The sequence below is a fragment of the Anguilla rostrata genome, chromosome 4 (assembly GCF_018555375.3).
Source record: "Anguilla rostrata isolate EN2019 chromosome 4, ASM1855537v3, whole genome shotgun sequence".
NCBI classification, from domain to species: Eukaryota; Metazoa; Chordata; class Actinopteri; order Anguilliformes; family Anguillidae; genus Anguilla; species Anguilla rostrata.
Genome location: NC_057936.1, coordinates 22,745,948 through 22,770,852, shown reverse-complemented (window position 1 = coordinate 22,770,852; position 24,905 = coordinate 22,745,948). Strand labels below are relative to the sequence as shown.

Sequence of the window (24,905 nt, the reverse complement as noted above, 5' to 3'; positions counted from 1 at the left end):
GCAATTTGAAATGGTAATCAACATGGTTGGGTGCTGGATATATATATATATATATATATATATATATATATAGAATGGGGAGTGTATAGCTGAAATATTATGACATTCATAGTATTTTCCCAAATATTTTTGGTCTGCTGTGGTCCAGGTTCAGGGGTACCCAAAACGAATAATTTTAGATTTAGAAACACCACTTACACTCATTTTTGTATTATTTTTATGTGACACCTTATTTTCTTGTCAGATTTAAAATTTGATTTGATTGGAATTTCATTGTATTATAATTATTTTTGTCTGCACGTTTGTGTCTTCTTGACCTTTGTTGATGTGTTATCAGGCTGCCTCCACTACAGCACTTTACCAACTTAGCCACAGACACCATCCAGCTTCAAAGGGCTTGAGCCAGACCACGTTCATTCACAGACCAACTGACTGAGGGGTGCTGTTGAGTCGCAACTAACCTGCTGTTTTGCTTTGCGGTTATTCAGTCTGATTGCGTTCAGATTAATTGTGTATGTTGAGCCACAAGACAACCTCTCTTCCAGACCTTTTTTTTTCTTTTACCACTATTGATTATTGTCCTGCTCTTTGCAGAGGCACAGCCAATGACAATGTAAGTGCCAAGCAAGCATGACACAACGCGTACTGTAATTTCCATTGGCCACAGGCTAATTTCCATTGATGGCTGCATTTTTATTATTGCATCCCTATTTACTATCTGAAATGCACGCACACACACACACATACACAGATCTCTAAACCCAGATATGCACTTATATACACACATACACATGTACACTTTCAAAGCACACGCACACACATACACACACACACACACACACATATATTTAAACCCAGATATGCACTTATATACACACACATACACATGCAGACTTTCAAAGCATGCACACACATACACATGCTCACACATCTCTCTCTCTCTCTCTCTCTCTCTCTCTGTCTCTCTCTCGCAAAAGCACATGATTGAAATATTTATGAAATCAAGGGTGCCATTCATGTTGGTCATCTACGCCAATGGAAACAGTCCATTAAAAAATCACTGTGAGCTACGAATAAATTGCAGATACCGTTAATAAACGTAAATCATGACTCATTTAAAAGTTCAAAACTTAACAGAAATTATGGAAAATAATACAGATCAATACATTTTACAAATATTAGGTTAAGGCAACTACAGTACGGCTTGGTGTCCTGACTTCAGTTCAAAGTCTGTATCAAAAACCCTTTATGGAGTGCAGTTCAGGTCCTTGAACGTGGCTCTTAACACTAGATCTTTGTTTTATGTGTGTATATGTTGCCCTCAGTATTCTTATCATTGCAGCTTCTGTATCGTTTCCATTTCAAACATAGATAGGGTAGGACCACTACTATGTAAAGGAAGGATTTAAATGTACACTACATTTAATTGTTCATGTAAATACTGCATAAAACATGTGTCGTATTTATTCACAATATCTGTTGTATTTATTCACAATTATAGCCATAGTGGCAAACTGCCTTTTTTATCTCCTGATTAAGAAAAATGTACATTCGCCAGTCTGCTCATACAGCAGTATTTTATCCGGTCAGCTGTTCTGTAATGAATACTCAAGCGTCTGAAATTTCAGAGCCTTAAATTTCATTGAAGAGTAACTCAACCCTATAGAGGGTACAAACTGCAGGATACCCAGTGCCATACAATGTGCAAGTGCTGACAGTCAGGCCTCTAGCCAAGTGTGCGTTTGTCTTTCGCTCGCTCGGCTTTGGAACAGTGCCATGTCATAGTATGCCGTTCATTTCATTTTCTCTTTGTTTATTATTTTCTTATTATTTTACATTGTGTAATATTTGCTATTTATTCTTTGTGCGTATCTGTCAGAAATGAAGTACTGTACAAGGACTTTAATTTTTTTGTGTGTCTTGGAGCCTAAGAATTCAAGTGTACCTTCCAAGAAAAGAAACGGAACATTTTTTAACCACTCCAACGTGTTTATTTGTTCCATTTTGTTTACCATTGAAAAAGCCAAAAAGACTCCATAATTCAGGTTGTACTAGAGAAAGAAATACTAATAAATAATTTAGGAACCTGTCCTATGTGATGTTAAGTTTTGTTGTTGTCTCTGTTCTGGTCTGACTTGTGCTGCAGTCAGTCTTGACAATCCAAACAACCTTTACTGATTTGTAGTTCCCAATTTATCTGACGATTGTACCTGTCTGTGTCATTAAAGGAAAGAAGGGTCATGTTCTTTGAATTCTGGATGTTATTTGAGGCATAGTCATGGACATTACGATTATTTGCATTGTATTTGTTCTCTGATGCTCAAAATGGAATACATCAGTCAAATGCATAAACATAACTGAAAAAACATGTATAACTGAATATATCTAAAATAATTATTAGTTGCAGAAACTATGCCAGTTAGATTGATGCTATTAAAAATAACAAAGTACAGTATACGAGACTGTGGTGATACATTAAACAACAAGACCAGGTTAAAACCTAGTCTATGGCTGGACCTAACACACGTGATCTGGCCGACCAATGGTGTAACTTCATCACTCACTCAATCACTCGCTCAGTCAGTCACAGACATTCGTGTTTGTAGGGCTGGCCCCACTGTTGCGGTCCAGCCAAAAAAAGTTAATGTCTGTAATGGTATGTCTACCCAGCAAGCACTCGACTGTATGGACACTTTCATGGCATCAACTTTTTTGGGGAGGGTGTACACTACCACATGCCTCCTCCGATACATGTGGAGTCGTCAGCCGCTTCTTTTCACCTGACAGCGAGGAGTTTCACTGGGAGAGCGTAACGCACGTGGAGGTTCACGCTATCTCCCCAAGATCCCCTCCCTGCTGAACAGGCACCTCAACCAACCAGTAGGAGTCGCTAATGCAACGATCAGGACTCATACCCTCACTGGCTTTCCCACCCGCGAACGTCTGACCAAGCCGGAAGTACCGCTGCCGGGGATTGAACCCATGGCATCAACTTTGAGACAAAACAATTTTAGTTCTTACCTCCCTGATTATGTGAGCTACCTGGAGCAACTACCTTTTGCAACATTTCCTCAAGATAATTCATCATTTTTTATTGAAAAAAAAAAAAAAAAACGTTTATTGGCCACACGGTGCTGCAGTAGGTAGCGTTGTCACCACACAGCAAGAAGGTCCTGGGATCGAATCAGGCCTGGGCCTTTCTGTGTGGACTTTACATGTTCTCCCCATGTACACATGGGTTACCTCCGGGTACTCCAGTTTCCTCCCACAGTCCAAAGACATGCATGTAGGTATGAGTGAATGGCGAGTAAATGGTGTGTGTGCCCTGCGATGGATTGGTGGCCCGTCCAGGGAGTATTCCTGCCTCTCGCCCGATGCACGCTGGGATCGGCTCCAGAACCCTGCCCAGGATAAGCGAGAATGGATAATGGATGGATGGTAATTACATTTGTTTTTGGACTCATACTAGATACACAATTTCATATTTCCAGTACTGGGTTAGTGCTGCTCTGTTGAGAAATGTAATGGTGTTTTATTATATCTATATATGTCACGCAGACATCCCGTGTATGGTCATGTCAGGAAAGGGGAAAAAATGTAATGACAAAATGGAACATTTTTGTTTCATACAAAGCGCACCTGCTTTATAAGGTGATGTAACAAACTTGTTTCAGTTGTTTGATACACATGCCTTTCAGGGGATCCTCAGAAACCATACAACCCTCACCGTGTCTCATTGCTTATGCATGAGACAGATAGACATTGCACCTGCCATCTCCATAGGACACCACAGAACACACCCATTCCGAATCCTCTTCTGGTGTTTGATGCTGCTGGGCAAGGATATCCTACATCACCGGTGTAAAACTCCAGTCCTGGAGGGCCACAGCGTTACTTGTTCTCAAGGTCTTAATTGGCAGCTGATTGAAAGGAAAACTCAAAAACTTTCAGACCCTGTGGCCCCCTTGGAATTCAGTGTGACACCCCTGTCCTAAGTCATGTTCTATAGCAAGGCTGCCCAATCCTGTTCCTGGAGATCTGCTGTCCTGTATGCTTTCATTCCAACCTTAACAAAGCGCATCTCATTCAACAGCTAGAGATCCTGCTAGATCTCTCTGAGCTGCTAATTAGTAGAATCAGGTGTGCCAAATTAGGTAAGACGTATGATTCAGTTGTTTCTTTTTTAAATAAGATGTGAAATTATTTAACTGAATTTAAATCTCACCTGAGTGGCCCCCGAGCGCCAATTAATTTACAGTTCCCAAGACTCTTACACTTGTTGATTTTGTATTTTGGAATATATCTTTTCTTCACAGTGAGATACATATTAGTTTAAGCAACCATTACAACTATAGGGCACTATACATTATTATGGTTAGATACTCCAGTACATGAGTTTGGCAGGGGGGGTGGAGGGGCGGAGGAGGGTTTGGGGGCGTTAATACGTATTCCATTAGTAATATTATGTGAATATTGGAAAGACGAATAGGCCACTATGACTGAAGATAAGGAATTAATTTTATTATACATCATTATCATTTTCTGTTCAGGCTGATTCACAAAATTAATCATTATAATTATCGCTCGCTTAAAGAAATTAAATCATAATTTTTCCAGGAAGTGAATATTGACATATTGTCATTACCTACTACTACTTATACTACTTCTACTCCTAATACGACTACTACGTCGATTAATAATAATAACCTTCATCATCAGCATCATCATCATAACAACAACGTCAACAACATTACCACTAATATCACCTTTGCTTCATGATTACCCTTATTTTTTGATGTAGCCATTATCATACCAATGACAACGCGTTTATTTCTTTGATGCCATATTTAGCTATCGATATAATATTCCGTTAACTATTTAAACACTATGGTTGAGTTGCTTCGCTTGGACCTAAACTGATATACGATAATTAGTCTGCGTCTGTTTTCAGTTGTCTTGCAAGAACAACGACAGATTATTACAGTGCTACAATCATTAAAAACACATGGTAGTCTGTTTATTAAGTATTTTTAAAAGACTGCTTTCCTCATAAATGATGGAGAAGCTCAGATGGCGGAATCAATAATGAATGACGTTTGGTTTAACACGTAATGAATATTTTAAGATTTGCGTGAGAGCGCAGTCCGGATTAGTGTTCTAAGGTATCAATCAACCTCCAGCTGCATCAGAAGCCCGCCTCTTGTAGCCTAATCAAGTGACGTTCGTGCTTCTGCAGGTGCAAGACGAAGTGCTGCATCGAAGCAATAGAAACTGCAATTAAAATTGACATTAAACGGTAAGAAGATGGCTGTATTTTCAAAACGGTTATTATGAAGATGTTGTTGAATTTGCAATAACACCAGCGGTATTATTGGAGGACGTTTGTTTCATGTAATAAGGAAAGAATAACCTTCATTTGACATCGGATGCTTCGGCGAGGAGCAGCAATAACTAGATATACTTACAAAAAATATTTTGTTTTTTTTTCGTGCGGCAGGTTTGCGTATTATTTTCGCACGGTATGTTACAGCAGCGTTCGGAGCGCGCATCTTGAATGTAGCGTTACTCTATTGAGACCTGAAAGTAATATCCATCAGGCTAGCCCATACGTTCCGCGACATCTTGCTACTCCGTTCATTTAGGGGATCAAAATGATTTTCACAATTGTAAACATAATCAGAAAAAATAGCAAAATATTGTTCTCATTGCGACTTGATGGGTTGAGTCTATTGTAGACATTTGGCGTAATCTCTGAATAAATGACTGTCTGCGCGATGGAAACGGCAATATGTAGCTTATCCACAACGCGGTGAATACGTTGGAAATGGAGGAACACGATGCTGTTGTAAAAAAAACAAAAAACTCGTGTCTATTTATGGGTAGATGGGCTACTCAAAAGAATACAAAAGGACACCGGACAGGTCCTATGAACAATTATAGACTCTTCTGAGTATGCTACACATTCTATCATTTTAAACCTTTTAAGTGTTTATCTATGGTTGTAGTGTTACAAATGTATTTAAAAGTTTCATTATGGACCATCCTTTTTTCTGTCCGTTGAAAAAAAATGCACCTTTAAGCTCCGCTTTGTCGTGGGCCAAACCTGAGCGAGAATCATTAAGGGATTTTAGGGCTGTCTTCCTTGCCTGTTTGGGTGGAACAGCTCTGTTGACAGTGCTTTTTTCGGTAGCCTATAAATGTAATTGTAATACAGTAGTCCGTTTTTATTTGGTTAAAGTTCACCAGCCCACTGTTTCATTACACGCCATGAGAAGCATAACGTGCATCTGCCAATACGTCGAATTTAGACAGACGTCTACTCTCCTGTTGAACCAGGCCTATCATGGCTGGCTACATTTGTATAATATTATACATACAATAGATACATTGGATCAGTTAAGGCATATTTATTAATGTTACTGATAGCGTTCAGCAAAGAAGCTAGTATTCCAGTAAACATTTTAGCTCCTCTTCAGTGTGAAAAACCACCCAGTCCTCCTTGATGACTACCCATATCCTTGCAAGTCATTATTTCAAACACAGGCTATGCATGGTAAGGGTGCTTTATTATCGTTGAGAGATGAATTGCAATGTTTCCTACTGTAAAGCCCTGTGCAGACAAATGACTTTGGAAATAAAAGCATTGAAAGAATAACAGGGGGCAGTAGCTATGGAAAAAAAGTGACAGAACCTCTTCAATGTTTAATGGTTTAATAGTGCTCTCCTGTCAGTATGGACCGCAATATCCATTAGATTTGCATGCATCCCCAAGCCAGCCTTACTGCAGCAGATTTTTTTCCCCATCTTCGCAAATCTAAAACACCCCCATCCCTCTAATGCACCCCCCCACATACACACACACTCCTGTAATTGCTATCCCTCACATAGACAGTGGCAAGCTTTTCGGAACGTATTCTTCCTGTAATGAAATTGGCTCAGAAAAACTGCCCAAAATTTTGCTTTGTTTAGCTATAGCTTGATTGCGTCTGTAATGTTTAATCAAATAGGGATGAACAGGATAAGGCTAAATGAACCGCTGGAGCATTTTTGTGTCGGCATGTTGTGCTGCAAAAATGCGTTTGTTTGCAGCGTGGCATTGCCATGCAGATTCTGTAGATCCGCCCCACCCATAGGAACTAACAATTTTATATTTCTGTTCAGCAAAATGCTATTCATTGTACATTAATATGTGCAATGCATAAAATGGTATGCAATATAAACTTTAATGAGATGTAAATCATGTGATTTGGTATGACAAAATAATGTTCTACATGTAGGATTGGTTTCTTCTGCATAAATATTAATGTATGAAACATGTATTATTTAGGTATAGTGTATGAAATGATACTTAGGATTCCACTGGGATTCTTTGCTTTTCTTTATTTCTTTGAAACTGGTCTTTTAATAGCAGCTTCATGCTACACATCTGTAATGTGTTTTGTGGAGGACAACATGAAGTCTATGAGGGTTCAGGTGTATTTATGAGAATACAAAATTGGGAAAATAGTTAACATACATAGCACCACAATAGACCCTATAATAATATACTGCATCACAATCATCCCCACATTGCCATAAGCTTTTGTGTGGACACAGTAAACATCCAGCAATTAAATTTACAATGTAAACATTTGGCAGATGCTTTTAGGCAATACAACTTACAAAAGTGCATTTCACACAGCAAACACCATTAGAGTTTACAGATTGCATGTAAGATGCACTTCAGTGATGTCAAATTGTCTTTGGTAGCATCGTATTATTATTAGAGATACTGTTGTTATTGTGACATTTGTGCCATTGTGCCATTTGTGCCATACTGCATAAGAGAGTTAAGGACAAAAGGAAGCACTAAGAGTTAAAACCAAAAATGCTAAAGGTAAGACGTGGGTAAAGTCTGCTTGACAGAAGTTTCAGGTAATTGGGGTTTGCCGTCATCTCCTTAATCACTTCTGCAGTACAGTGTAAGGGATGAGGACAGTAATATTGTCTTTCTGCTTAAATCTGCGAGCTGTGGCTTGTTTGAAACCAGGTCATCTAATATTTGCTGTATACAGGCACTCTTACACAATGTACTTTGTCTTCACTAAATACATTCCCTGCTGTTTTTGCTGGCTCTACACCAGCATGTTTTTGTTGATCTGCCTGCTGCATGAACTGTGCGGGATATTTTTACACCATCCCTGTAGAGTTAAGTAAATACCAATAGATGTTTTCAAGGCTTTATTTTCAAAAGATAAAAGCGCAAACAAAACCGGTTAAAGACGACTGTTAAACACAACTATGGTTAAACAAAGAAATATATTTTCTTTTTTGTATTCTATTTTTTATTTATTTTAAAGTTAAATATCAAATCAAAATTCAGAGATCCATATGCAGCCCTTGTCTCTGTGATTGTGATTTCCCTCTTTGTGCATCTACATTGGATCTATGTAAAAAAACATTCAAAGTGAAAGCAACATTAAACTGCAGAAACAAGTTGGCTACAAGGAAGAATTTTTAATAGCTCTGTTGATAGATGTAAAACAGTTGCTTTATTTGATTAAATTGTGTCAAAATAGACTAATTAAATATGCTTTAAACTTTTATTTAAATATTGGCTTAATATACCCTGGCAAATTGTCAAACAAATTTTCCTCTTGCAATTAAAGTTCAAGGATATTTGACATTATTCTGCCCTTGTTGACCTTTAATTTCAGTTTTTTCTCAAAAGTCAACCAGTATCGACAGAAAATAACAACAATGACAAATTTGTGACCGTGCCTTATTTGTGACTGCTGCTTGAACCGCCATTTAGATACTTATTCCTTTCTACAAAGCCTGAAACACAAGACATTTCTAGTTAAAGTGCAGGGTGTGGCCTGCATGCAGTCCAATGGACATCAGTCAGCTGGGGTAAGGTGAGCTCAGGTCACAGTATTCCTTACACTTATTTAAGAGTCTACTGCAGTGTGCAGTGTGAAAATCAAAAAATGTGAGAAATAAAGCAAATGGAAAATTAAAGAAAGGTGATTCCATCAACAATGACATAAGCAGCCAGTTTATTTTATAAAAACATAATATCTCAGATTTAAGGCAAATGGAATGAAAGAAAGATTTATTAATCCAAACCAGCTAGAATTTTTAAAATAACATCTTATTACCTCATTGGCGGACAAGGACAGAATAAGACTTGTATCCAACCCGTGAGATGTTTGTGTGGATATATTACAAGAATTATAAGAAGCATGGTTGAGGTATGCTTTAATGAAGTAGTGAAGATGAGTCAGTCTGATCATTTATGAGCATGGTTTTGTCTTGTAGCAGACAGTGTGGGGAGTAGCTGTGAGAAAGGTGCTTTATTAGGTCACCCAATATTGTCACAAGCTTACCTGTCACCATAACGGGTTTTTCCATTGGCTGATCTAACTGTCTCATTGGTCTGACTCATTGCACTGCACGCTCATGTACTGTGATGTCATATCACACATTCTCCACTTGTGCAACTACTCTTGTGGGTAAAAGGAACCATATTTTCTTATGGAAAAAGTTATTTGCAGTGATGTGGACAGATGCAAATGTCATTTATAGGCGACTGATATGTCTCTTCATTTGCTTTACTGTTTGAAGATTGGGCCTTATATACACATTTGGGGGGTGGGGGGGTGGGCATCTGTATCTGAGTCATTTTGAGGGTGGGAGCTTTCATTCTGGGTTACTTCCTCTGCCCTTCAGTCATTCTATAAAGAAATATCTTAGATCACTTAGGGTACACCTTAAACAATGCGTTATTGAAGTGGAACCTGGCTTAATATTTACCCAGGTGTTCCCCCCTGAAGACTGGGCTGCCTTTCGTTCATTTGTTTCTCTCTGGGGTTGTTTTTCATGTCTGTCTGTACTGCCTAGAATGAAAGTCACTGCAGGTCTGTCTTGTCATCCCTATTTGGTGTTTCGCAATCGCTTCAGTTCCTCTTGAACATTTCTTCTTGCATCTTGTTCACACGTGGAATCCCATCACCGCCAGAGCGAGCGTGCCTCGACTCTTAAAACAGGTGTAGTCTAGTCTGCCTGTAACGCAAGTCATGGTGTGCCACAAAGGACATTCAGGTGGAGCTGCATCAGTCAGTACGTTTCAGAAGCCTACCCTGTACTCCAGATCTAATCAAATCCAGTGCTGTTCGTTGGTGGCTCTGCTGATAGCCAGGCTTTCAGACTGGATCTGATGGTCCATGTGTGCAAGCTGCCTGTCATTGCTCATGGTTCTTAGTCATGCCCAGTATGGTTGACGGTTGCCGTATTCATTGTTCTTACTGCTTCATTTTTGTCACCCGTACAGTAGGTCAGTGTTCTCACCCATTATGGTTGTTGCACTGAAATTACTTGTTTTTGTTTCTGCATGAAGGAGAATCACGATCTTTGTGTTCCCACAGATGTAAGATCCCTTATCCAATGAACCAAGATATTCTTTTCAAGTTTTCTTTGTTTATTTGGATTTGAATAGATTTTTTCCCACTGTTTCAACTGCTTTCTAAAGGAATCACACAGTGTTCAGTGCAGAAAAGAAACAGTTGTTGGCATGAAATTATATTGTGTACTTCTGTGGTGTGCTTCTCTGCCTTACTGAAATAACATGTTGGTGTCTGTGACAGTACCCTGGAACTCTGTGTTTGCCCATCTGTGAAACTGGTTTAAAAAATATATAGAGGTTAAAAGAATTAGGCCTGGATTCAGTCAACATTTGTTCTTTGACTGTTTTTCCCTCGCATGCATAGTCTGGTAATCACCAAACTAATTCACCAGGCTGCAGTAAAAAAAACTATTTCTGTTTCATTCAAAGGACAATTATTGACTGAATAACACCAACTTTCTTAAGTCACAAAAAAGGCAGCTATTTCTTAGTCTCTCAGGAAATGTAGTAATAGATATATTTTTTAGGACAATTACTGTTAAATACATAAATATTTTATGAATATATTCAATAAATATATGTTATAACAAAATATTGAATTAAAAATATGGAGTCTTGCAGTCGGTATAGCAAGGAGTATGATTAATTAGATTGTGAGCTGCTCAAACGGAAGATTTGGAAACCAAATCAAGTACCGTAAATAGCTAACTCGTTAGTGATGCAGTGGTTGGTGGCACCGCGCCAAAGCTAATTTAAATAGGTCTGAGGTGAGAGGATAACGATTGTGTTAAGTAAAGGCTCCGATTTCCATCAAGTGAGTATTAACTTGTCTTTCATGGAAATCACTGATCACTTTTACTCCACTGTGTAGCATAACTGATCCATTGTGTTAAATAAGGGAAGAGCCTGTTTGGGGGGAAAATGATGAAAGAGTGTTTGAAGAGATGTCCCTCTTGAGTGCCCCTGGTTTATTGATGTACAAGAGCTGTGTCTCATTGATTAATTCTACGGGCTCTGTGCGGACTGATGAATTGCTCTTTTGATCGATTTGCTCCTTTTTTTAGTACCCGCTGGAGCTGAGTTTGGCTCTGGCGGCTGCAGGCCTTCCCTGCTGTTTAATCACTAATGTCCAGGTTCTTGGCACTGTGCATGACTGGCTCTCAACCCTGAGACCAAGCCGACTCTCATCATATGCCTTATGTTTCACTAGTCCGTTATTTTATTAACATGAAAGATAGGCGTTATGATGAGTACTTTTGAATGAGTTTCTTATTTGAAATGGTGAATTTCCTAAATGGAGAAGATAATTATCTTTTAGTTTCTCAGTATGAACCAACTTTGAGTTACATATATTCCATCCTTCTATGAGCAAGCTGCTGGGTAATAAATGTTATGACACCAAGATTCCACGAGAACCAGGGCTGAAATTCTCTACAAGCACACTATGCAATACACATTATTATATAATGTTTACTATATAAACGTTGTATGTTATTTTGTGAATTATTCAATAAGATTTGGCTGTAGTATTTGGCAGAATAAAACTGAAATTCTCTCCTTTTTTTGGTGGAATAAAACTCTTCTTGACAGATTGAGGACTTCACTATCTGCAGTCTAGATCAGACATAAATAAACTCAAATGCAAGACTCTAAACTTTCTCATTTGCTGCTCTGTCAGATGGCTTCAGCTACTGATGCACGCTATGGGCAGAAGGAGTCCTCTGACCAGAACTTTGACTACATGTTCAAGATCCTGATTATCGGCAACAGCAGCGTGGGCAAGACCAGCTTCCTGTTCCGCTACGCCGACGACTCCTTCACCCCGGCCTTCGTCAGCACGGTCGGCATCGACTTCAAGGTCAAGACCATCTACAGGAACGACAAGAGGATTAAGCTGCAGATCTGGGTGAGCGAGACCCTGTTTTCAAAGGCTGTCCAGCTCAGGGGGTGCACCACTCCCAGTTATTCTGCTGTTATTGCATCTGCTATTATTATAGAAGACTGTAGTCATCAGTGCTGGTACAATCTGCAGCTGTGGCACACACATTTATAAAAACGATTTAGATCGAAAAAGTGATCGGGCTGATTTAAAATTAAGAGCAGAATTGCAGTTCAGATATGGTTGCACACCCCTGATCTAGCCTACTGTGCTCAAAATTTCCAGTGTAAAGGGACTTAACGAAAGTAGCTCCAGCTACTCAGCACTGATTAGATATTGTTGATGGAGATGATCTGGGAGCCATTTTATTTTGAGCATAGTGTTTAACACATTTAGTTACCACCGTGTTTATTACAGCAAGCATGCATAGTTTATTGCGGTATTTCAGACGAGTCATGGTTTTACATGAGAAAATGGAATAACAGCAATGAACAGCATTGACGAAGAACATAATGGCTGCCAGTGGTTGTAAATTATGTTATTGTGATGAGGAAAATTTAAACAGTTAACCATTTAAACATGCATATTTCACTTCACTAGTTTTGTGTGATAAATAAAGGTAAAATATGATATTGTTGTGGGCCAATGAAAGCAATGTTTGGTTTGATAGGCCAGGGCTTGGAGAATGTATCATATTTGTGTACTCAAACCATTTTTTTGCCTAATTCCGAGATGGAACTTGAGTGTGGTACATTTACTTTAAAGTGTTTTTTTTAATTCATTGGTTGTGATTTAAAATGGAGCTTTCTGCCATCAACTTTCTTAGCTTGGTGCCAGCACCAGAATAGTAATAGAATATTTGTATCATTCAGAAATGTGCTTGGCTTTTTGCTACTCCCTATGCTGGTTTAATTTAAACTGTGCTGAGTCTGTGGATGATTTATCGACCAATGAAAACCTGGACTGCCGACAACCATTTCCATATCTTGTGGATTTGCTTTAATTCACACACTACCTATATTGTTACTCTTTCATGTTCTAAAATGCAACCTGGTGTTTTGCCCGGACTGCTGGATTATACATCGTTTTCAACATTTTGCTACATTTTGTTAACCCTACAATTAAAGGGGAGGGAGGAGAATTTAAACTGGTAGCAGGAGTCACGAGCAGCACTGTCTGTGTTAGGGCTGATCTGAAATGCAGCATCCCATGCTGCATGAGTGTCCGCAACCACAAAGTGATGTCATCGCACAGAATGCTATAATGGGCACACTATTGGTCCTGGTGAGCGAGGGCCTTCGCTTCACATTACCCCAGTGTCCGCATTCTGAGCACAAGTGGCCCATAAGCCCTCGCTCAGACTCGTAAGCATACACGCCGCAGCAGCTGGCGGCTAGAGGGCGGCTAGCAAGCTGCGTACGCTATCAGAAGGAGGGTTCAGCCAGAGTGGGTAGTTCCCCTCCCCCCACTCCACACATTTTCCCTGTGGATACACCCCCCACCGAGCAGCCCATCCCCCACTACACTGTACACTCCACACCCTGCAGTCAGCTTAGCAAGGACCTTTAGTGTATTGCTATAGGGGATGTACTATAACTGTACAGAATGCTTGTACACATTACGTGAAGCATGTGAAGCCATAGAAAATCATGTCCCGTATACATTCATATGCCTTCATACCTAGGTATATATTTGAAAATCAACAGCTTTTTATTGTACATTATTCTGAGCATTTAAAATGTTCCTGAATAGAGATGTGATGAATTGGCATGTCCTGAACATGAGAATACTTTAAACCTGTGTAACCCTGCAGTGATGTTACAAGATGTTATTACAAGTCGCCTTTCAGAGAAGGCAGTGCTGAGCATCAGTACGGCAAAGCTTAATTCTCTGAGCGTTCATTAGAGCTTAGCTGGTAACTTAATCAGGCAGTCCGACAGCGCAAGACTGCCAGTATCAGCCAAATGTCTGCCAAGCCACGTCACTGAACTGAATCTGTCTGCATTATTTTTGCATAAGGGCACCAGTGTTAGGAGCGCATATTCAGAATGCAGAGAATCCCGTAGAGCTATGCTGACCCGTGATTGCACTGCTTACAAATGCAACGGACAGTTGTGTGTAACTGATAAAAACTTTTGTAGGTCTGTAGAGGGAAATGGGTGAGATTGGCATTAGTGTTGGTTTTATACGGCTACTGGGCGTGCTTGTCTTTTTAGTCCTGCTGTTGCCCTGTCTCTGCAGGACACGGCCGGTCAGGAGCGCTACAGAACCATCACCACCGCCTACTACAGGGGAGCCATGGGCTTCATCCTCATGTATGACATCACTAACGAGGAGTCCTTCAACGCCGTGCAGGACTGGTAGGTGACCCGTGAACGGGAACGTGCTGACGTCACAACGATTGTTGCCACGCTGTTTTTAGACAGCAACGAGAGCTGGTACTGTTTAACGGGTGTTAAATGAAATTAAATTTTTTAAAAGTTGCTTATCATTGGTGAAATTTACAAGAAAATATGAAAATCCCCCAACATGTATTACAGGAACTTCTTTGAGTGGAAATGCTAGTTCATTCCTAAGGATAGCTAAAGGTGTGGATGGACTGCCGTAGCCTTATAGGGCTTAGCTTTGCTTAGGTGTCGTACTCTTTGTGTGTTTGCTGCAGGTCCACTCAGATCAAGACGTACTCCTGGGACAATGCACAAGTGCTGCTGGTGGGAAACAAGTGTGACATGGAAGATGAGAGGGTGGTTGCAGGAGAGAGAGGCAGGCAGCTTTCTGAACATCTTGGTGAGTGTAACGGAACTATTCCACATGGGCGCATTAGAAACACTTCCACTTCCTCCTGGATGAGATTCACAGATATATTCTCTGCTGGTAAGGTCAAGTATGTGGTGTAACCACATGGTGTAGCCACAGGTGAGGTTATATTTGCTGAATAATTTATTAAATGGCCTTTGAACAACAAGAGTATACCTTGGCAAATGTTGCGATATGCCACAGCAAAAAGCTTGCTATAGTGCAGTTTTACTAAAGATGATGAATACTAAGAAATATGCTGGAGAAAGTGACAGGTTGTTGTGTGTCCTGTCTAATGGCTTTCTGTGGTTTCACTGGGCTTTCGACAGGCTTCGAGTTCTTCGAGGCTAGCGCTAAGGACAACATCAACGTGAAGCAGACGTTCGAGCGTCTGGTGGACATTATCTGCGAGAAGATGTCTGAGAGTCTGGATGCTGCAGACCCCGCCGTCACGGGGGCCAAGCAGGGGCCCCAGCTCACCGAGCAGCCGGCGGCCCCTCACCAGGACTGTGCTTGCTAAAGCCCCCCCGCCCTGCCCTACCCCCCAATCATCCCTCACCCGCACTGTCTGACCCTTGACACCACCACCTGTTATGGGTGGGTGGGGCAGGCAAAACTAGGCTCCTCCCCCCTCCCCCTGTTCAGTGTCCTCTGGCCGCCTCCCTCCTTCCCCACTGTGGTCTTAAAGCTGAGGGGATTTTGACGTCTTTTCTTCAGGGTCCACCAGTAGTTTTAGCTTGTAGTCAGTCTGTGTCTGAAACTGGAAACGCCATATTGAATCTATTTTTTAAACAAGGCAAGCAATTGGGACAGAGTTCGTTTGTTTTCCAAAACCCAGACAACCCAAACTGGTTGTGTGCAAGTCTTATTCCCCACGGTGTGAAATAGGTACATGTAGATGTGTTTTATATTGCCAATGTAGCTCCTTTTTCATCCTTGTCTCTTCTAGAACCCCAAATCTGCCTGCATCTAATCAATTGATTGCCTTCATTTTCTGTGTAATCTTGAAAGTTTGTTTTCACAATCATTTTTTTCATGCTTTCGTGTATTCTATGAACAAACTGTCGGAAGAAAGCAGTGATCTTTAACCACAATAACTGGTAGATATGATAAATATGTCCTTATTTTTTGTTTTTAAATGTGTATATAAAGAATGTGCAGTATATTATATCTATAGATATATGTTTTTGAAAATGCATTTTAAAATATCTAGATAACTTTAAAAGATCTGTACAAAATGAGAGGCCTATGTCTTAGAAGTATCTAAGTTTATTTTTAAAGGGAATTGTCACACAGTCAGTCCCCCTGAAATGAATCATTTTTCTGTTTGTCGCAGATGGGATGAAATCTTCAGTAGCCTGCCCTAAGTTAAAACAAACGATTCTTAACATTTGCTGCTGAAGATTCTAGTACCACCCTTAAGTAATTGGCACTATAAATATGTTAAGACATGTACAAACCAATTTGGACACTATGTATACTGTATGACACATACTCAAACACTAACAAAAATCATATCCTTAACAAGAATGGTACATTTGTAGTCATTGTATCACAAATGCAGCAGACACAACGTTACTGCAGAGGTCAGTATATTATTTTTGTTTGTTTGTTGGTTTTTCTTTCAGTAATACAGAAATATTGAAACAATTTCATCTTTATATACAGTGGCCCTGCTCAGTTGCATAGATGTTACAATTAAAAGCATGAAAGAAAGCATATTAGCAATGAACTACAAATATGAAGAGAGAATAACTTAAGGTATAACTCTGCCAATCTTCTAAAAACATACACACACAATTTACACATTGTTATTTATTATTCTGTATTTATTTTTATTTATTATTTGAGTGTCATATTCTGTGGTATAAATAACGCATTTGTTCTGCTGCTGCTGGGATGACGTTGCTGTTTTCGTTCCACCCATTCTGTGCATAAGGCCATTCATAGGAGTTAGCGGTAGATCTTCTGTCTGTGACGTATGCCTGTGAATGCTGTTCCGGATTCCCATGCAGTGAACCTAGGTTTGAAAGAAGTGAGTACATCAGGGAAGGGAGTGAAAGACTACGGTTGAAAATAACGACTTGACAATGACAGAAAACCTGGCGCTAATGACAAGGACTGTTCAGGCACAATACCCCCCTTCCCCCAAATATTTTAATAAATAAATCACTGGGCATAGAAGGTGTTTTTTTTTTTTTTTACTGAACTCCAAAGGCAGTGCAATATACTAATGAAGCATTTGCATTGTAATTGTCCTTATTTGAAGGATTTGCTTGTGATGTGGCTAAAGCTAAGTCAGTTGTTGTCCACTGTAGCAGCCAGACGTGTCCCTTAGATTATTTTCTGAGTTGCTATCGACTGGGCTTTGAGTGTGATGAAAGCACAGGTGCCAATCACAGTTCTGTCTGCAACAGGAGCGTGTACTGAAGTGTGGAATTTATGAACTGTCTGGTAGGACTGATTGGTAGCTTACAGTGACTTTGATACAATGGTTACGGGTAGGTTTTGGTCTTGTAGGTTCCAAATGTTAGCAGCCAACAAGCACTTTGTTTTCTCAGTGTCCTCTTCTTGTGTAAAATTCTGCAGTCATGCTACACACCGTGACTCCAAATGAGAATGTCACAGTGATTGAGTGTCGCCAAAGGTAGGGCTTTCCAAAAACTTATTTACGCCAGGAAGTCGACTATGAGGAAAGTGATTCATCTTAATTATTTGTGCATGTGATTTATATATGGAATCTTCTGTGGACTAATACAACTGGAAAGGATGAAATGGCAAAAAATTTCCTGATGTGGCTTTTTGAAATTATTTTATTGAGAGCATGTCTTGCATTTCAGAAAGAGAAGTAATATTGTAAGCGAATTAGCATGGCAGTGTGATTCTGAGAAATGAACTAGTGGTCTGATTATAAATACCGTTATCTTTATAAAGGGACAGCTTTATGCATTAGTGAGGACGTTCGCTGCTTTACTGGAAGTTACGCGTATCTGTAAGCATGCCTTGTGACCAATTTCTCCCTCCTCCCAGTTAATCCGCAGGTTTCTTTTACGACAAACTGTTGTAAACATCATGCATCCACCCCCCTCCTGTCCCCCAGAATGGTCTTCCTTTCTGTAAATACTGATTGTAAATAGGTTTTAGTCTTTTGTTTGTGTGAATTGTGCTGTAATGATTCCTCCAGGCTTGCAAAAAGAAAAGCAAAATATGGAAATTAAACTAAAATATACTTCTAAAAAAAATACTTATTTTCTCTGCATTCATTTTAGTCTTGCTTGTGAATGATTGTGTCACCTTAGTACAAAGCAATATATGAAATTAGAGTCATTTAAAATGTAAAAGAGGTTGTTGATAGCAGCTGTGAACATTTTGTGTGTTTTATGGTGATTTTCATTTTGGGGAAGGAAGAAAGGAGACAAATGAGGCTCTTTTTCTATAATGTTCACAAGGTTTGCTTTAGGCATGGAACAGTGTCTGTGTTATGTTCATATTTTTTGGCCTGTGTGCTTTTCCAGTGGTTTTTTATTTGTGATCTTTTTTTAATAGCAGGGACTTTATGGCTACCATTGGAGTGGCTTTTAGGTCACTGGAACTGAATAAATATTTAATAATGAAATAATAAATACCTCATTTCTCACTCAACCACACATATTCATTTAATTCTTGTAAAACACCTTCAAAGTTTTTCTTCTATTGAAGAAAAACGCAATATCAAAACACTAAAGCAAGACTGGCATCTCTGTGCTGAAGAGTAATTTCAGTTTTCTTCAGTCTAAGGTCTGGTTCAATATTCAATATTATCCAAGCCAAAATTTACACAGCATAATGAACACAGCATCAGTTTTTTGTGATTTTGAGAAACAAATTCAGGCAGGTTTCATGATTTTCATACAAACAATAATCAGTGTGGCTGCGGCAAAAATGAATGGAAAAATGTAACATTTTAAATTCATTCTGAAGGAAATAGTGCATTTTGGTTTGACAGTGTGGGCTTTAGTACGCCAGTTTACCCAAATTCCATGATGGCATAAGCGTCTTTTTGTGGTTACTTGACAGTAGCAGGCAATACAGTAGTACTCTGTATTCGGATCTGACAATGTTCTGAGCTGGACCAAAATGAATAAATCCTTAAAAATCAAACGGTGTAACCACTTATATGAAATACAAGTATTCTGTCTAGTCTTACTACTATTTGTTACTGCTGCTTTACAACCTCTTGCAAGGCACTGGTCTGTTTTATGGTTTTTTCCCCCTGTGTATACCAGTGAAAAAGACCCTGTTTGTTTTAAGTGTTTGTTTTTGAATTTATGATCAAATTTTGTTTTCATGTGCATCCACTTGGACATTGCACTGCAAGATATGTTTTCTGGGTTTTTGTACATTTTTTATTTGTTTTACTTTTGCGGGTCTATAGTGTATACATGAAAATAAAGTTACTTATGCAGTAGTTTACACTATGACAAGAAGGAAAAAAATGGTGTCAAACTGTTAGATTGTGAAAATTTCCAAATCTGCTGTACATGTTGTGGAAAATCAATAAAACTACAAAAATAAAAGTTTGTGCCGTTAAGAGGCTACAGTTTCCAGATTTTTTATTTTTTGGTATGAAATATGCCAGGACTGAGATGGATGGATTATGAACACTGACATTGTATTTTCACACACTTCAGTTTAAAAAAGAAAATTACGATATTTGGGATTAATCCAAACTTTTGAAATGTTTGTGCATTTTCTTTACAGATTATGTCGTTCTGTCCTATGCCACCATTGATGGATCGCAACCACTTCTGTAAAGAGGTAGAGTGAGATTAATGTTGCTGGACACTTGTGTTGTTTGTTTCGGTAGTATAGTAGAACAAATCAAACAAAGGTATTCGTCCCAGAGACATACTTAATGACCACTAACCTGCAACCACACACACACACACACTCACATGCTCACACGTACACATACACGCACACACACTCTCACACACACACACACTCACACGCGCGCACACACACACACACGAACATGGCAGTGGCTTTCCTGGCCTCCGCTGAGTCTTACCCTCTCAGCTTTGAGAGCTAAGCCTATTTAAACGGATCCAATGGCGATCCTTTGTCTCCTCTCCACCTTTATTTTTAGCCTAGGCTTCTGATACTGGGATCAGAGTAGATCTGAACCAATAACCACTTCCCTGTTTGACTTCTTGTGTGCTTTTTTCAACAAACAACCAAGATTATTGACTCTATTGAAGATCAATTCATCAATCATTGGACAACCCCCACTTGTTAACATGCTACATATCCTTTGAATATGACTGATTAAATTAATTAATTTAATCAGTCATATTCAATGACAGGCTCCTAATATAAATATTACTGGATATGTTAGTCTAGAAAATGCTATTAAAACTAAATATCAATGGTGCATAGGCATTTGATACTTCCTAGCCTCTTTATCTTCAGATATAACATTAAGACTAGGGGAATTACCTGAAAATGCTCCCTTTTAAAAACAGAGTCTTCATTTTGGGATTAAAACTGATGTATAATTCTGAGCTCAGCCTTCTCTTCTGCATTTAGAAATGTTCTAATGATAATATATACTGACACAGTCTATTCAATGCAAATGAGGTGAGGGGTTTCTTGAAATACACTGCACAGATTTTTAACCGACCTTAGCACTATATGTCTCCCAATTATAAAAGTCAGCAAAGTATTACAGTATCACTTGATTTTGTGGTTTAGTTCATTTTCAATGCAACGCGCTGGTGTTTACCTAGGTCAACGGAATGTCTTCATTGAAAGCAATATTATATCAAATTACACCACTAGAGGGCACACAATACCACGTTAATAACAGAATTTCAGGTATCGGTTTTATCAGTGCATGTCCGTAATTCGACGAGACATTTGTTTTGTATGCATCGAACTAGCACTAGTGTAAGTTAACCAGAAGAGCACCATTCCTACATTTCTACGGACCTTCTTTTTTCTGTGTACTCAATAATACATCAATGCCAGATAGTCACACATCACCAGTTGTTTTCTGATGTTGTTGCTTTAGACTGATTGCATTCCCCGTATCAGACCTGCATTTTGTGATTAACACATGACACAAAGTTTAACTTGTGCTCTTCCAATAATTGATCTGTGGTTGACCTGGACTGGACTGACTGACTGTTTCAAGACTCTTCCTTTTCCTTCTATGTCATTTAATTTAATCTATCCAGAATCTTTTTCTTCATTTCATTTTTGAAAGGTTCAGATGTTCATCAGCTCTACTTACCATGATTATTATTTATTTCAGATATTTTTGAACTGCTATTTATCTTGTATCTTGTTCCGCATATCCCTGGATTCTCATGTTGTTATTAGGTCACCTGTGATGTTATTTTTGTGTCATTTCTTTGTTGTTTTTTTAATTTTATTTGATTGATTCATATCAAGTTGTTTCATTAATTGAAACTTATTATGCTATTGGTGTGATTTCAGTTCAAAATGAATGGTCACTTACAATACTATATTGTAGTACTAAGTGCATGCCCTCTTTCTATGTTCTGTATGTTGACGTGGATAAGGCAAATTAATTAATAAACATTACAAAAGAAAGAACCTCTTTGAACTGCTATACACATTCTAGTTGGTTTCTAAATAAAATGTAGAATGATTACATGTTGTACTTATAAATAAACTGTTTAATTTTTGCATTTCTTGGGAGTTGATATTCTATTGAAATATAACATCAGAGTAACAAAGCACATGCATTAACCTACAGTTCTCAGCAGGGGGACTTACTGTACCTATGTCATGCTGTAATTGATTGTACAGCCAGAGTTGTCAGGAGGTTATTGTTGGTATGTTGTTCAACTGTACACCACACATTTCAAAATCTCACAATACCTGTGCTCATCATTGTTTGACAAATGTAGCCTAATATGGGAAGATTAATATTTGACCATATTTCATGGCCACCCATTAGCCTGATTAAACATTTGCATGACGGAACATAAGACGCTGTTTTCTGACTCTGTGCAGGTGCAAGACAGTGCCAGCCCTATGTTGTGTTCAGATGCATTTTTATATCTCACCACTAGAATTTTAACATCTTAAATCAATTATGCAAGAAGCCATTGCACTCCCCTCCTCCTCTAACTGCATATGCCAAATTTGTAGTGAACAGTGCACTGTGTCCTAACCTCAAGTATTTCAAATATAAACAAAATTATATTTTAACTAATACATTGAGGGATTTAGCTGCATAGTATGTCTTTATGTACTCAAGACATAGCCTGGTTTTCACAGCTTGCGCCACTGCTAGTACCACATGGTCTGGTGCACCAGGCTACCCAAAACGGGGCATTACTCAAATCAGTAGTGGGCTTACAGTAAAATCTGATACTGTCTGATACCATATAAATGTTCATTGATGTAAAATGTGTGATGAGTATTGCAATGGTACAAGACAAAATAATTATATCAATATTCAATGAAATTTTAATCAACTGACAAGTAGATGAAATTATTTAGCAAAATTTATTTGAGAACACTTTAGGACACAATAACCAAGTAGAAATATAGACCTGGAATGTGAGACAACACACAGTACGACATTAATAAACTGAGCAAATAAAAGCTTACTACACACATAACTGCTTCACATTTAAAGTGAAAACATTAAAATAAGACACTGCAGGTAACTTTAAAGAAAATATACATTTGTCATCTGTTCATAAGTGCTTGTAAACATTTAAGGCATAATAAACGTTAAGGGCATGCACTCAATGACACCCTGCAGTTTGACAGTATTCATCGAGTTTGTCTAAAACATGCAACCCCTCACCCCCACCCCACCCCTCAGTTTAGTAATTCAGCAAGGCTGATGTTAAACAATATAAAAAAGGTGACTTGCTCTTTTTTAATTCTGAGAAGGAACGTGAGTTTTGAACAGATTTCAAATAAATTGTAAACATATCCTCATTAACACATAACTGCGTGACTCAATAGTGTCTTCAAAGGCATAGTCCTCGGCAATCAGTAAACTGTCCGAAAGCTTATGTGGACCGAAACCCGTCGCATCACCTCTAATACGCCTGGATTTGATTCGGTAGTAACTGGCAACCACTGTTAACATGATTCATCACCTTCTGTTTCAGTTGGGCCACTTGCTCCCTAAGGAGACTCGCTGTGGATGCCAGGTCAGTATTTTGCGTTTTCAGGATTTTCACTTTGTCCTCCAGTCTGGAAATTCGTTCCAATTTCCGCTTTCTGCACTTGGACGCGGCGATCCTGTTGCGGAGCTTTTTCCTCTCCGCCTTTATGCGCTCCTGTGTGTCCATGTTGATAGGCGACAAAGGCGGGCTGTCTCCAAAGCTCTGCACGTCCGGCACGATCTGCGGTTCATCCTTCAAGGACGGGAGCTGTGCATGCGCGTGCTGCTGATGTGATGGGGGTGGTGGGAAAGGGACAGTGTCCGTAGAGTAATTGACTGTGGTCCCCAATGGGCCGCTACCGTAGCTGTTCAGGTTCGTGTAAACGGGTAGATCATGATGAATGGTGACGGGTGCAGTGTTACTCGTCAGATCTAGGCTGCTCGTTGGCACATCCACTCCCGCATTCAGCTGGTTCTGTTTATGTAGATCTTCCAAAGCCCTGACGAAGCCCTCTGCGAACTCCTGCTCGTCACTCAAAGACTTCTGGAACAGAAATTGAGACGACGGTGTGGTCGTAACCATGCCGTTTGACTGAATGATAAGTCGCTCCAGCTCAGGAGAAGCCAGCTTCAGGAGCCCGAGGTCCGTGGAGCTGAGGATGCCATCAGCTTCTCGAAGAGGTGACTTCAGGTCGGAGCTTGGGTCACTCAGATTTAGGTTCATATCCTTCTTCATCATGTTGTAGTAAGAGAGCACACTCGTGATTCCGCTAGTAGTATTCAACACATCATCATGATAGAAGGCAGTTTCCATATTATTCCCCTTCGCACTCGAAGGGGAAAAACGATCTTGCTCAGAACAAGTGGCGATTAGTAGTCAGCAGTCAGTCGGCAGATGAAACTGTCGTCTCGGGAGTCGTTCAATGTGCTTTGCTAATAAACTAGCCAATCCGGCTAACTAACTTCCTCCTTTCGGCGTAAGTTTTTTCTATTTGTTCAGACGCTCCCATAGGCTACACTAAAACAATACAAGCGTTTTTCCCCTATATTAGGCCTATGTCGCGTAATCGATCCGTCTCCTATGTGGCAAATGGTATGAACTACTTCATTAGGGCTCAAGCTGGCACTGTATATAGAGAAACTTCTCCTATGCTACGTTACGTTCCGTGTCCCTGTTGGCTGGCGCTATGAGCGCCGACGCGCAGCTGCTAGCTTTTCTAGCCTTCGAAATTCCATTATGTCATTAGAAAGCCCTCAGATTGGACAGAAATGACGTTTTCTTCCTGTTTTATTTGAATAAGGGGACGTACTAGCTCCTATTGCCATGGAGAAGGCGGGTAAACTGCAAACAGAGCAGTGCATTGTGGTTTGATGTCATAGCGAATCCAGGGTCGTTGAGGGTGCAATAGGATTGTTGGGAGAAATGTGAGAACCTCACCGACAAGGGAAAGGAGGAGGGTGGGAACACATGGTGTTTGTATAATTTGCTTTCAGATCGACATATCCAGCATCGTACATATTTAGCATATGCATAGGGAGTGCCATCAGAAGTTATCTTACTCTCTTCCCGACTGACAACAGAGTAGCCTAATTTACTTCTAGAATAAAAAAACTTACTTAAATGAACCATACGTCCAAAAGCATGAAATACCATCATGCGCATTCGTGTTTGGATGGCCTAATTATCCTTTGGATGATTTTGTTAACAG

At 39.5% G+C, this 24,905-nt stretch overlaps 2 protein-coding genes across 2 annotated transcripts; one reads left to right on the top strand and one right to left on the bottom strand.

Annotated features, from left to right (window-relative positions):
• The first annotated feature begins 5,145 nt into the window (after positions 1 to 5,145).
• LOC135252859 (ras-related protein Rab-3A) lies at positions 5,146 to 19,641 on the top strand. Its single transcript, XM_064331453.1, has 5 exons — positions 5,146 to 5,296; positions 12,063 to 12,290; positions 14,505 to 14,623; positions 14,926 to 15,050; positions 15,389 to 19,641. Exons 2-5 carry the CDS (start codon positions 12,063 to 12,065, stop codon positions 15,577 to 15,579), a joined length of 663 nt encoding a protein of 220 aa, XP_064187523.1. The 5' UTR covers positions 5,146 to 5,296; the 3' UTR covers positions 15,580 to 19,641.
• A 2,920-nt stretch (positions 19,642 to 22,561) lies between these two features.
• On the bottom strand, positions 22,562 to 24,398 carry LOC135252858 (transcription factor JunD-like). The gene has a single exon (XM_064331452.1). The coding sequence runs from the start codon at positions 24,008 to 24,010 to the stop codon at positions 23,129 to 23,131; it is 882 nt and encodes a 293-aa protein (XP_064187522.1). The 5' UTR covers positions 24,011 to 24,398; the 3' UTR covers positions 22,562 to 23,128.
• Between the last annotated feature and the right edge of the window lie 507 nt (positions 24,399 to 24,905).